The sequence below is a fragment of the Candoia aspera genome, chromosome 2, assembly GCF_035149785.1.
Source record: "Candoia aspera isolate rCanAsp1 chromosome 2, rCanAsp1.hap2, whole genome shotgun sequence".
In the NCBI taxonomy this organism is placed as follows: domain Eukaryota; kingdom Metazoa; phylum Chordata; class Lepidosauria; order Squamata; family Boidae; genus Candoia; species Candoia aspera.
Genome location: NC_086154.1, coordinates 109,466,965 through 109,479,052, shown reverse-complemented (window position 1 = coordinate 109,479,052; position 12,088 = coordinate 109,466,965). Strand labels below are relative to the sequence as shown.

Below are 12,088 nucleotides of genomic sequence, written 5' to 3'. Positions count from 1 at the left end.
CTAGCAAGCTGCTGGATGAATCAAAAGTCATTGTGCAAACAGAAGGCAATGTTAACTGCTATCAGTGATACAGAATTCAGGGTGGGAAAATACCAGCAAGTATTATATACATTATTTCTGTTTTGTGAAATCACACTCTCTACAGGTATTAAATTCACTGCCTGGCCCAAGGCTGGTTAGATGTGTTGAGACCACAATATCCAGAGTTGTTCACTTGGATGGCCAGTACCTACAGTACGCTGGCTGTGAATCAAGTCTATCAGTTCAGTGTTTCAATAGTCAGCTGACCATATAAACTGGCTAGAAATCATGGAAGATCTAATCCAATGCTTCTGGTGATGGCACTAGGTTGGCAAAGACTGTTGTAAATTGAATAATGATATTGTTAGGTCTTAAGGTTATGTAGAGTAACTGCCTTTTTCTTCCCAACAGAATGATTGTGCCTTGGCATGTCACTGTGAGGTCTGGGCATTTAAAAGGAGTGCCATAACACTACTGTCCATAGGTGTACCATTGTCGGGGCTCAGAAGCATCCCCTGGCCAGGGCTTCGGATAAAATTGAAGGGCTGCATCCTTTTCCTCATTGTGCCTCACCTGAAGCTCGTCCCTGTCTTGAGTTTTCCGCCTTGTGGAGAGGCTGGAACCATTCCAGCTTCTTCCTTTATATGCCTCTGGATCTGTGTTTTGCAGTTCTTCAAGTGTTTGCACAATTTATTTCCTTTTTAAATATATATATATATATATATTTGTACTGGGATGGGTTTTAAATTATAAAAATTACTGCCTGGGAAGCAGACTTTTAAGAATAAGTACTGTTTCCACTAAGATTATTATTTTTTTGTACATTTTTAAAATCATAATGGGTGTTTAATAGAGGCATATTTTAGAAGTGTGCTTTTTTAAAAAAATGATTGAAATAATATATGTCACTTTAAATCCCTCCGGCTGCTCCAATGAAGTTTTTGTTGTATTACAGCACTGTTAAATGGTTTGGCAGACTGGGTAGATTCTTATTTTTGTAGCTGTTCAGATCTGAGTAAACTAATCAAATTTAACTTGATTTGTATGTGAACACTACATTAATTTTTCTTGAAATAAAACAGTACCTTTACTTAACTTTTTTCTTGTGGCCAAGAAGTTTTGTAATGTTGTCTTAATTTTACAGTCTCTGAAATGTTTTAGCAGCTCTATAAGTACTGAATGTTTGGTTCTCTTGTGTTTTGCTATCCTTTTAACTTTAGTCTTAAGATCATCTAAATCACTCCTTCGCAAGTAGTTTTGCAAAAAAAAATTTTATATGTGCAATTTCTCCACATGCTGTATATTTCAAAGTACATGCTTCCCGCTTTGAAGAGATGCTGTAGGCCAGAATAGACTCTAGACAAGTTTTCATTACAATCATCTAATGCACCTTTTCCTGCAATTGTGAGTATTGCTGTGTGAGTGAAAGGTCCCCTGTGCAAGCACCAAGTCGTGTCTGACCCTTTGCGGGGACGTGGCTTTTGCAACTTTTTCTTGGCAGACTATAGAGTGGAGTGGTTTGCCATTGCCTTCTCCAGTTGTCACCTTCACCAGCAAGCTGGGTACTCGTTTTACTGACCTTGGAAGGATGGAAGGCTGAGTCGACCTGAGCCGGCTAGCTGAGCTGGCTACCTGAGAATCCCGCTTCCGCTGGGATCAAACTCGGGTTGTGGGGAGAGTTTTGGTTGCAATACTGCCACCTACCACTCTGCTCCACACAAGGCTGTTAGGTGAGTACTGCTGCAATCCATTAAAAGTAAATCTAGTCCAGTTAATTCCACATAACAATCCCAACTGTACCTTTCTAAGGTAACTTTTCTCCCAAGTTCTATGCAGGTCAAGAAGATTATATAATACAGTGATTCTCTAGAGAAAGGGGTACTGGTATGTTGAACAATGACCCAAATTATTCTTGCTGAAACTGACAAAAGTAAACTATGTTCTGAGGTGCAGGACAAGGTGATTCCCCTCTCTATTGGTCCAATGAACTTTAATAAACACTGTCTCATCAAATGACTGACAATCAGGCTTGCTCAAGACTTTGTTGTTACAACCTATCTCAATGAAATATAGTTGTCTTCCTGTGACATCTTCCTGATCTACCTCAAAGCGCTGATGTCAGTCTTGCAAGCTTCATTGTACTTTACCTCACCTCCCTCTTATATCCCAGTGAATCAGGGAGGAGTTTCCCTCTTCCAAATACTGTCTTGTTTCCCAAGACTTAGGGAATGTTTCAGCTCTCTTTATATAACGGTTCTTGTCTTTCCCTCAAGATCATCTCCCTGACTCTGTACATAAGGGGAGACTTGAATCTGGGTCTGTCAAGTCCTAATTCAGCATCTCAACTTTTGCACCATACATGACTTTATGGTGTTATTATTAATAAGAACACTGAAGTACAGAATTTCAGAACTGAATCCTGTGACATCTCACCTGACATCTCCCATTTTATGAGGAACCACTGAGCACTCTTGAGTAGCTTTCAAACCAGCTGTGGTGCCATCTGATAGAGATACCACTTAGTTAATATTATCCAGTTTACTAATAAGATTGTCATGATGTGCTTTGTCAAATGCTTTGCTGAACTTGGCATCAGCCTTAGTGGCTAGATTGTGTGACTATCCCTCCAGATGATGAATTAATTTATTGTACTAAATATTCCCAGTTTTATATGATTATTTACAATATATGTTTTTAGAGTTAAATTAACTTATCTTTTTATTTTTTATTCCAAATGATAGATTTCAGGAATTGTATGCCACTCAGAGTTGGTTGACTGGATAAGCCTGTAAATAAATTATATAATTTGTTATATCCACAACATCCCACAATCTGCTAAGGAAGTTACTGAACAAATAATAAAATGTTCTTGACAAATCCGGTGTCCCGTCTGCAACTTTTTAAAGTCACTAATAGATCAGTCACTTTATGGTTTGCTGTAGGGATTAGTGTCAGTGGAAACTCCCAGCCTGTAGTTCCCCAGGTTCTCCTTTTTCCTCTTTTTGAAGGTAGGGGCAGCATTATGCTTCTCCAGTTGTCTGGCGCTTCATCCATTCTTCAGAATTTCTCTAAGATACAACATAAAAGTTTGGCCAGCCCATTAGCAAGTATCCTAGGCTGCAGTGCATCTGGCTGGAGCTATCAAGTCTATTACCTTCATACTTGGTTCCTCCTTCCCTTATATGCCAAGCTTCCTGAAGACTGCAAAACAGAATCATAGAGCTGAAGGCCATTGACTACCAGCTTCCCACTAAGTTGGGCATTTAACCTCAGCTAAATGCATCCAATGATGGGAAGCCCACCACCTCTCCAGCAATTCCTGGTATCAAAACCCTTCTCAAAAGCAGTGTTTTCTGTTTGTCCATTTTTATTCCCAACCATAGCTAATATTTTGAGTACATATAAACTACTCAGTATTAATCTCTCACCTTTTGAGAGGGAGGGAACTGGGAACCGGGAACAATCACATAACTTTGGAACAATCCTACTATTATAAAACTATGGGGAAATAAGTGAGATACTTACGAATGAATGTGTTGATTACTAAAATGAAAAGTGCATGTGCAGGATTTGCCTGCAGATCAGTTCCTCCAACTTAGATATATAGCTTTCATTTTCTGTCCATTGTTCTCAGGTATATTCTGATGAGCGTGAACTCAAGAGGTTAACTGGATCAATCCAGGACCTTCCCTTTGTGGGACAGTTGTCCTGACTCCTCCTTCCCTTCCTCCCTGTTTTCTCAGATCTTCATAATGAAATCATCTGACCAGAAATAAGCAGCTCTATCTTCTTGCTTTCCTATATTTTCTATATTGTATTTTAACTATATATTTTGAAATTGAATAAAGTTCTTATAAAACAAAAGCACAAAAAAAGAATCCTCTCCTACGAAGAAAACAGGGATGCTCCTTGGCACAAAAAGGATAGAGGAAATCTATGGTTTTGGAAAGATAGCACAACTCAGTGCAAAATACTTGTAGACTTTAATTCAGTTGTTCTTTCTGGACAGGGGAGCCTCTGTTTTGTAGAAATTTGGGAGCCTTGTCTGCCCCCCTTTAGCATAATCTACATAAAGATCCTGTGGAGAAGCCACGGGGGCCTGCTTGGGGAGGTAAGGAGAGGCATCTGCTTCTTCTGGATGGGCCCTAATTTCCAGATTTCCATTTTTCATGGCTAAAAGAAGCTTGTTTGTCACCTTTCTAGAAGTAAAAGCTACAAAGCAAAATGGCTAGCCACTCTTCTGCACACTTTCTAACGCTCGTTCCAGCTTGTTAGTGTTTCTAACCAATTACTGATTGGTCACAAGAATGGCTGATATACTGGACTGAAGAAGACTTTTTAAAAAATTATTTTTGGTGGTGGGAAGTGATAGTTGAGTCCTAAAAACACTTTAGATCAGTGCAGCTCCGATTGGATAGTAGTGTGCACATCTCAAAACAAAAGGTAATTGTACATGCAGGATTGTAATATTTCTTTGTTGGGTCATATTTTTAAATATTGGGTGTCTTCTAACTTTCTTAACATTTTCAAGTTACCCTCCCTAACTCTCCTCTGTCAATACCCTGACAAAGTTCATTCCTACACACATACAGTGCTGCAAAATGCAGAATGGGCATGAAAATATGCTGAATTTAGCCAAGCCTACAAAGCGATTCAGTACTGCTATGTCTGGGAGATGTGAGGATTTGTTTCAAGCTTGCAGAGGGCAGTCCAATGGCTACTGTCCTGGTGTGCTGAGGTTCGGTTTTGTCTGTGTGGCTGCTAGGAGTCAAAAACGACTTGATGGCACATGATCGGGAAGACTTCAGTGGTCTAGCATCCACCATGTTTCTAAAGAATGGAGGGGATTTTGAGGCAGGTTGAAAATTTTCCTTTATCTTATGGCCTGAGTGGGGCCTCTCCTCCTCCCTTAGAATCACAGAGCTAGGAGAGACATTTAGGCTTTGATGTCCATTTCTTGCCCAGTGCAGGAATCTAATATAAAGCATCCCAATCAGATGGCTGTCTAGCCACTACTTGCACATCAATGAAGAGGAGCCCCCACAGTTCTGGATATTGATTCCACTTTTGAACTACTCTTCCTGCTGGGAAATTGTTTTGGTTTTAGGCGCAGGCTTAGGTGTATAGGCAGTAGGGCCTGCAGCTACTAAAAAAATATGAATAAAATTCAAGTAATGCCAAAGCTGAATGATGTTAGCTGATGAACATTTTTTTTTTATAAAAAGCAGGACTCCAAACCCTGCGCAAGTATATTCATTTCTTCATGTATCCACCGTAAAAAATTCTTGCCACAAATTCCACCGTTCCTCTCTGCAAAAACCAAAGTTTCCCAGATGAAGCAAAGTGAAAGGCTGAAAAGCTTAGGGGTACAGCCTCTGATTTGCACTCCTAACCTCCCAGGTTTAATTCCTGGCCTTCAGACTACAGCCTGAATACGAGAGAGAGAGACTCTACAGAGCTAGACAGAAAAAGAGAGGAAAGAAGAGGGGAGTAGCTCCGCATGGGGATGGCTGGCACCTTAGTGCACTCCTCACACACATGGACTGAACTAGATCCTCCTGCCACTTGGATTTTATTCTTTTTATATATATTTATTAATGGTAATTATATTTTTATATATTGTATTTATATTTTATGCTTATTGTTTTAACTGACTACCTTTATTGTAAACCACCCAGAGTCCCTCTGGTGGGAGGAGATGGGCGGTGACAGATTTGATAAATAATTTTTTTTAAAAGGCAGGGGCTGACCTGGTATAAGGGATGTTCACATGTTCTTATTCTAGAACACGAAACCCTTTTCCTGACCAATAAGGTGACAATGTCAAACTTGGAAAAACGCAGAGTTGCAAAAAAAAAAATCAACTGCACACATACAATGGACAAGTGTGTGGTTGTGCCACATGCTATATGCACAGAGTAGTGACATCCTACATTACTATGATATCCCTCACACTCTGAAATAATTCCTGTGGGTGTTCATATAAGAATGGCACCATCCAACTTCATTGCTGATGGAGCTTCTCTGCAGGCAGAAGTGTTTTCCTCAAAGTACAGCATCTGTTTCTGTAGATGGAAAGGGGAGAAAATAAAATGTAATATCCTACTTTTAAAGCTGCTAAGGATTGATGGAAGACTCTCAGTTACATACCTAAAAAAAGTTTATTTCAAAAATACAAAAGTAACCTCTTACATTAAGCACTGTATAATAGCTAATATATACATCTGTATTTATGTATCATTAGGAAGATTTGTTAAAAAGCTTTGGTCTTAGGCACATCTAGCATGCAGCCAACTTAACCACAAGTCTCTTAGAGGCAGCCTTGGGTGTATCGTTTCTTTGGTGGCAGGTGGATATTTTGAGAGAAGTCCATAGACTCTATGTTTGCCACCATAAGATCAGGTAAGGGAAAACTTCTCTTCAGGCTCAGTTGCTGATGTTGCTTGTGCCTCATCTTGGCAATTTTTCTGACAGTCTGTTGGGAGGTAGAAGCTTCTGCGTTCCTGGCAAGCAAAAAGCCCTCTGCTCCTGGGTGGACTGGACTGTTCTTCCTATTACAACTTTGTTTTAACTTAGGACTGAATCTGCGATAGAAAGATTCCACTTCAGGGAGGTCAGCAGGATTGGCCATTGACATCTTATCTACCAGGTGACTGTATGCCAAGGGGACTGGATTTCTTGCATCCTCCTGCAATGGGTGTGATGCCTCTTTCTTCCACACTTCCATGTGCATCTTTCGGTGAGGTGGCAGCAATCTGGGCCTCTTCCGTGCTGGAGACTCCATCAGTAAATCAGAAACACAGATTTGTAGGAGTTCCTCCTCAACATTTGTCATGGATTCACTTGGCACCTTCTTGTCTGTAAGAAGGTTGCTATGCCAAGATGCCATAGGCAGCTGCTGTGGGCAGCATCCACTTGCCCACACACTCCCCGGGGTTGGATGCATTTGCTGTGGAGGAACAGGCATTACTTTCACAAAGTAAACAGCATTTTCATTGTGTTGCAATGAGGCCCTTGTATGTAAGCGTGACAGGGCCTTGTTGTTCCTTGTCCACTTTTCCCGGGCAGAAATATCAATTGCCGACTGAGATGCTAGCACTTGAGGGGACAATATGGGACCTGGCTGGAGTTTCAGCTTTTCATTCCATGCTTGAAGAAACTTCTCCCTGCAAGATTTTGGCCTTTCTATGTCATTAGGATGCATGGCCGTCTTATCTTTCGTGGCTGCTCCTTCCATGTAAGTTTCTGAGACTTAAAGGTTGAGAAAGAAGTGAAAGTCAATGAAAAAAACTTTCTAATATGTAATTTGCTAAAGGGTGGTACTTCTAGTACTTTCCCCCCACCCCCAGGTCTCTAATTGATGTAGGAATAGCTGTAGTGTTGCCAAGCAACACACATTCTAGATCTCACAGGCCTGGAGTAAGCTTCTTGGCCTAAGCCATGGCAGCTATAGCAGTTGGGACAAAGGTCCAAACTTTCCAGTGTCATAAGCATTCTGATATCAATAACCTGGAACAAATGGTCAGTTAATTTGGACCAGGATGCACTTGTTACATGGGACCTATCTCTAACCAAAGCTGCAGCCAGCAAGTCTTGAGTATCCTGTGTTTACAGTGTGATAGTGCACCCAGAAATCAGGAATATTCTCCCTCCCGATTATATGCCAGCATATTCCTCCTGTAGATGTTCACAGAAAAGAGAGTCCTAAATCTTACAGAAACCACCCCCAATCTGGTGCCCTCTTGACATGCTGGACTTCAATCAAAGGCCATGCTGGCATGGAATTCTGGGAAGTCCAAAGCAGTACGGTACCAGACAGGGGGAAATGGCATATCCACCGCCTCAGACAGAATGGAGGACCTAACTCCATCCCCAGATTCTACTGACTTCTGGACTTGATGTGGGGGGAAGGAGGCATCTGTCATCTCTTCTGCCAGACGTTAAGTACAAATCTTTTGAGGAGACCCTCCTTACGAAGACTTTTTGAATATAAGATCATTGTAATATCATAGGCAGTTGCAATGCTTAATGCATTCATACTCTGGTCTTGATTAAGCAACAAGACTGCACTGCAAAAATCCAGGTGACTACTAGATGACTTGTGCTTCTAATTTATTAGCTGCCTGAAATTAGCTAACTGGCAGAGAACCCAGCTGGCTTCCTTTTAATTTTGTTTTAAAGCAAAAACCTTAAAAACAACTTCATTCTTTGCTTTCCATGGCTGGCTGGGAAAGCATCAATCTAGGAGTTGAAGTCCACACATCTTAAAGTTGCCAAGGTTGAGAAACACTGTTCTAGGTATTATTTTTATTGCTTTGATATTGCAACCCTGTGATCTTTGTTCATGATTTTAGGCAGTTTGATATTTGTATTATAGGATGGGTTATTTGATTCTTGAACTTGATAGAAACCTTATGAATAAGAACCCTTTCGAACAAATCCCACTAACAGCTCTAAATTTGGGACTTCTAAGTTTGGTGTCGTGATTAACGATACCAGGCTGGAAACCAGGGGACCATGAGTTCTAGTCTTGCCTGAGAGACAAAGCCAGCTGAATGACCTTGGGCCAGTCCCCCTCTCGCAGCCCTGGGAAGAAGGCAAAGACAAACCACTCCTCAAAATTTTGCCAGAAAAACTGCAGGGACTAGTTCAGGCTGTTGCCAGGAGTCAACACTGACTCGAAGGCACAAAACAAACAGCTGGATCAATAATGTGCTATTCACCTGCAATGTGACTATTTTGCCTGCACCTTTCTGCCCAAATAGCATCACAGCAGAGCAGCTTAATTCTTTGACCCGTGACATTCCTGAGAACCCAGAAAGAGAACCAGCACTTCCATTACAACAGCATCTGTCCCTTGAGCCTGACTGAGCAGCCACAATTAGGCAACAAAGAGCCTGTAAAATATTTAAGGGAACAGTTTTTCCAAATATGTGTCATTTAATTGCTCTGGTTTTCTCTTCCTGGGCATGAATATTTTAGCAAATCGCCTCCAATTTCTTTTGAGGAAGAAGAGATTGGATATGAACTTTCTTTCCTTTTCAAAGCAGTAACATGATCTCCTGGAGCACAGAAGCAAATTGGGGAGAGAATTCAAAGGCTGCTAGTTCTGTGTAAGCAAAGGGGAGGTTCTGTGTGGGTGGAGACAACACTGATTCACTTGCAATTGGGTTTCAAAAACTACACCTGCTAAATTAAAGAGATGTAGTTATCAAATGTCACACCGTGGTCAATAACCGCCTTGGCTTCTAATTTATTAGCTGCCTGAAATTAGTTAACTGATCAAAATTGTGACACTATTAAACAGCTTTTCTTGGCTAATTAACATCCATATTTTGCCATAAAAAGTATAGGGACTGTGGAGTCCTTGTTGTTTTCTTGCAGATGTTTCACTGCCAGACTACACAACATCTTCAGTGCGAAAATGGGGAGTGGGGTTTGTTCTCTGCTTATATACAGTGACTTGCCCTGCCTGTTTTGGTGGGGGTTTTGTTCTCTCCTTGATTAGGCTGCTGTTTGCTGCTTGGTTGATTGACTGAGTTAATAGTTCCTTGATTAGGGTATTGGGTACTGATTGTTCATCTGGTGTTAATCCTGGTGTTAATCTTTGCATATCTGGGTGTTGATTGCTGGCAAGGAGGCATTCTGGTCTTTTAACTTTTTTGTTGTCTCTTTTGAATGGTATGTAAATGTTGTTTACCTCTATGTGCCTGTTGATGGCTGACTTGCCTGAGTGCCAAGCTTCCAGGAATTCCCTAGAGCTTTTGGATTTGGCTTGGTCTAGGATGCTCAGTTTTCCAGTTGAAAATATGGTTGAGTCTGTCCATGTATTGTGAGATTAAGGAGTTTTCATTGTGTCTTATGTCTCTTACTTAATCTCATGAGGATGCGAAATTAGAAAATGGGGTAGAGAGAGATAATTTCAATAATATGCACTTTAATTCCAGATGTCAATGACTCAAGCCAGCTCAGTAATTAATTCATGCACATTGTGTCCTGAACTGAGCAGCAATCCTGATTTTCCTGAATCTATTCTTTTCATTCCTGTTCCCATAATTTCCTTTCAACCAAGTGTTATCACAAACCTTTGAAATTCATGTTGCTGACCTCAACACTTTAAAAAAGTCTGGCAGGATCTGACTTCTAGGGAAGAAATGGTAAACTTAAAACAGCAGAGCTGACAACTGCGATGGAATGTGGAGCCAGTGAGTAGACCAGCTCTTGAATAATTCCTCTCCAGACAAGAAGAGGACTTGAGATCGCCCACAAGTGCTCCAGAGAGCTGCTCCTCTCTGGTTTTAGAGCTCTGGGAGACAAGGGAATAGCCATCTTGCTTCAACCGCAGTCAGTGCCTTTGAAAGGACACTAAGTTCACATGCTTCCTTTTCTAATCACTTTTCGAAATTGCTTGGTAACTGCTTTTCAGCTATTAGGAACCTTTGGATTGACAAATTTTACAGCACCGGATGAATTTCCTTCAATCCTTAGTGAAAGAAGTTTTAAATACAAGTTGAAGGACTTAAAATTTATTTTCTTTTGGAATAAACAGCAAAAGGGTGATAAGAACATTGATTTTGGAAAGTTACAAATAGACTAAGATGGATTTGAAGTAAGATTTTGGAATTAATTATAAGAATCCTTCCCATGGGAAAATGCTTTTGTTTTGAATTCTCTTAAAGAAAATAATAGGATGAGACTTTGAAGACTGGACACTAGAGGGAACCAGAAGAAACTAAAGATTACAATTAAAGAAGATAACTTAAATTTGACTTACTAATACAGATTGGAGCAAAATATTTTAACACTGGACATATTGAAGGATATTTTTGAACAATGCACCCAGAAGTTAATTTTAAGAGTGTCTGCCTCTATAGATAGACTGTGTTTAAAAGATGTTATGGAAGAGGAACAAGTTTTACCTGACAAGATTGAGACTGATTTGAAAGTGGGTTTAAAAATGACAGGCTACAAGAATTATATGGAAAAAGATGCTACTTTAGACATACAAAAGAAACCAGCTTGATGTCTCAGTAATTAAAAGGGATATACAAACAACAATCCAGGAGAGTGACTTCAATAATTTCCCTATATTGGATTTACAAAAGAGGTTTTACCAAAGCATTAGCTTTGAAGAATTTTTGAGAAGGGACAAAGAAAAAATGAAATCAAGTTCTACAACATTATTTGAAGGAACTAAGATTGTTAGAAGTAAAAGGAAGGAATCTGAAGTTGGTTTATTTGATCAAGGTTAAAATAGATATGTTGTTATCTCTGGTAATCCTTAATGGACTTTTGCTGACATCAGGACTGAAATGATGAAGCTTTAAGGATTTGTTTATATACAAAAGATGGGATATGGGAAGAAGAGATCATTTGTTGTATTTTAAGAGGTGATAAATTACTAAAATAGTTTATACTTGTGATGAAGGGGGAAGTCATTTCTTTATTTCTTTTCTTTTTCTTTACTATATTCTTATTTTATCTTTCTTTTCTATTTTTCTTTTCTATTTTTTTCTGCACTATTTTTTCTTTTTTTCTTTTTAGCTTACATTAGTTTTTATCTTTTTAATTGTAAATTTTAATAAAATTACTATTTGAAAAAAATCTGGCAGGATTTTAGTGGGATATGCAGATGTGCACTTGCTCTTAAGTATGGGAGTCCTATTACAAAAAGAAAATGCCCACCCAGGTTTCATGATTCTCCAAACCACAAAAAAGGTAATGCACCATTATTAGCAATACACCCACATTGTCCAGTGCACAGTGGTATTAATACTTTCTATTCTTTCTGCATGCCCATTAATGATTTTTTAGAAAGCAAGGATGCTTTCCACTTTATGAGTAAAAAATTGGAATGTAAATTGAAACAGCAAGAACAATGATGATGATGATCCTAGGCAGCAATTTCTTGGGGGGAAAAATCAAAATCAATGTCCTAAATCAACATGGGTCAGATTTAGCGTATTAAGAAAGATGCACCAACAATGATAATTCCGTGGAAATTACTAGAAGTAAATTGTCAAACTACCTGGGCTGTCACAGAAATCCCTGCAGGTTTTAATATATT

At 39.6% G+C, this 12,088-nt stretch overlaps 1 protein-coding gene across 3 annotated transcripts in view; it reads left to right on the top strand.

Annotated features, from left to right (window-relative positions):
* LLGL2 (LLGL scribble cell polarity complex component 2) overlaps positions 1-1,116 on the top strand; it is a 63,130-nt gene extending 62,014 nt beyond the window's left edge. For all 3 annotated transcript variants that reach the window (XM_063293105.1, XM_063293104.1, XM_063293106.1), the window contains exon 26: positions 433-1,116. In XM_063293105.1, the coding sequence (XP_063149175.1) occupies positions 433-437 (5 nt within the window). In that variant the 3' untranslated portion in view covers positions 438-1,116. The remainder of the gene's footprint in view (positions 1-432) is intronic.
* Positions 1,117-12,088: the final 10,972 nt, after the last annotated feature.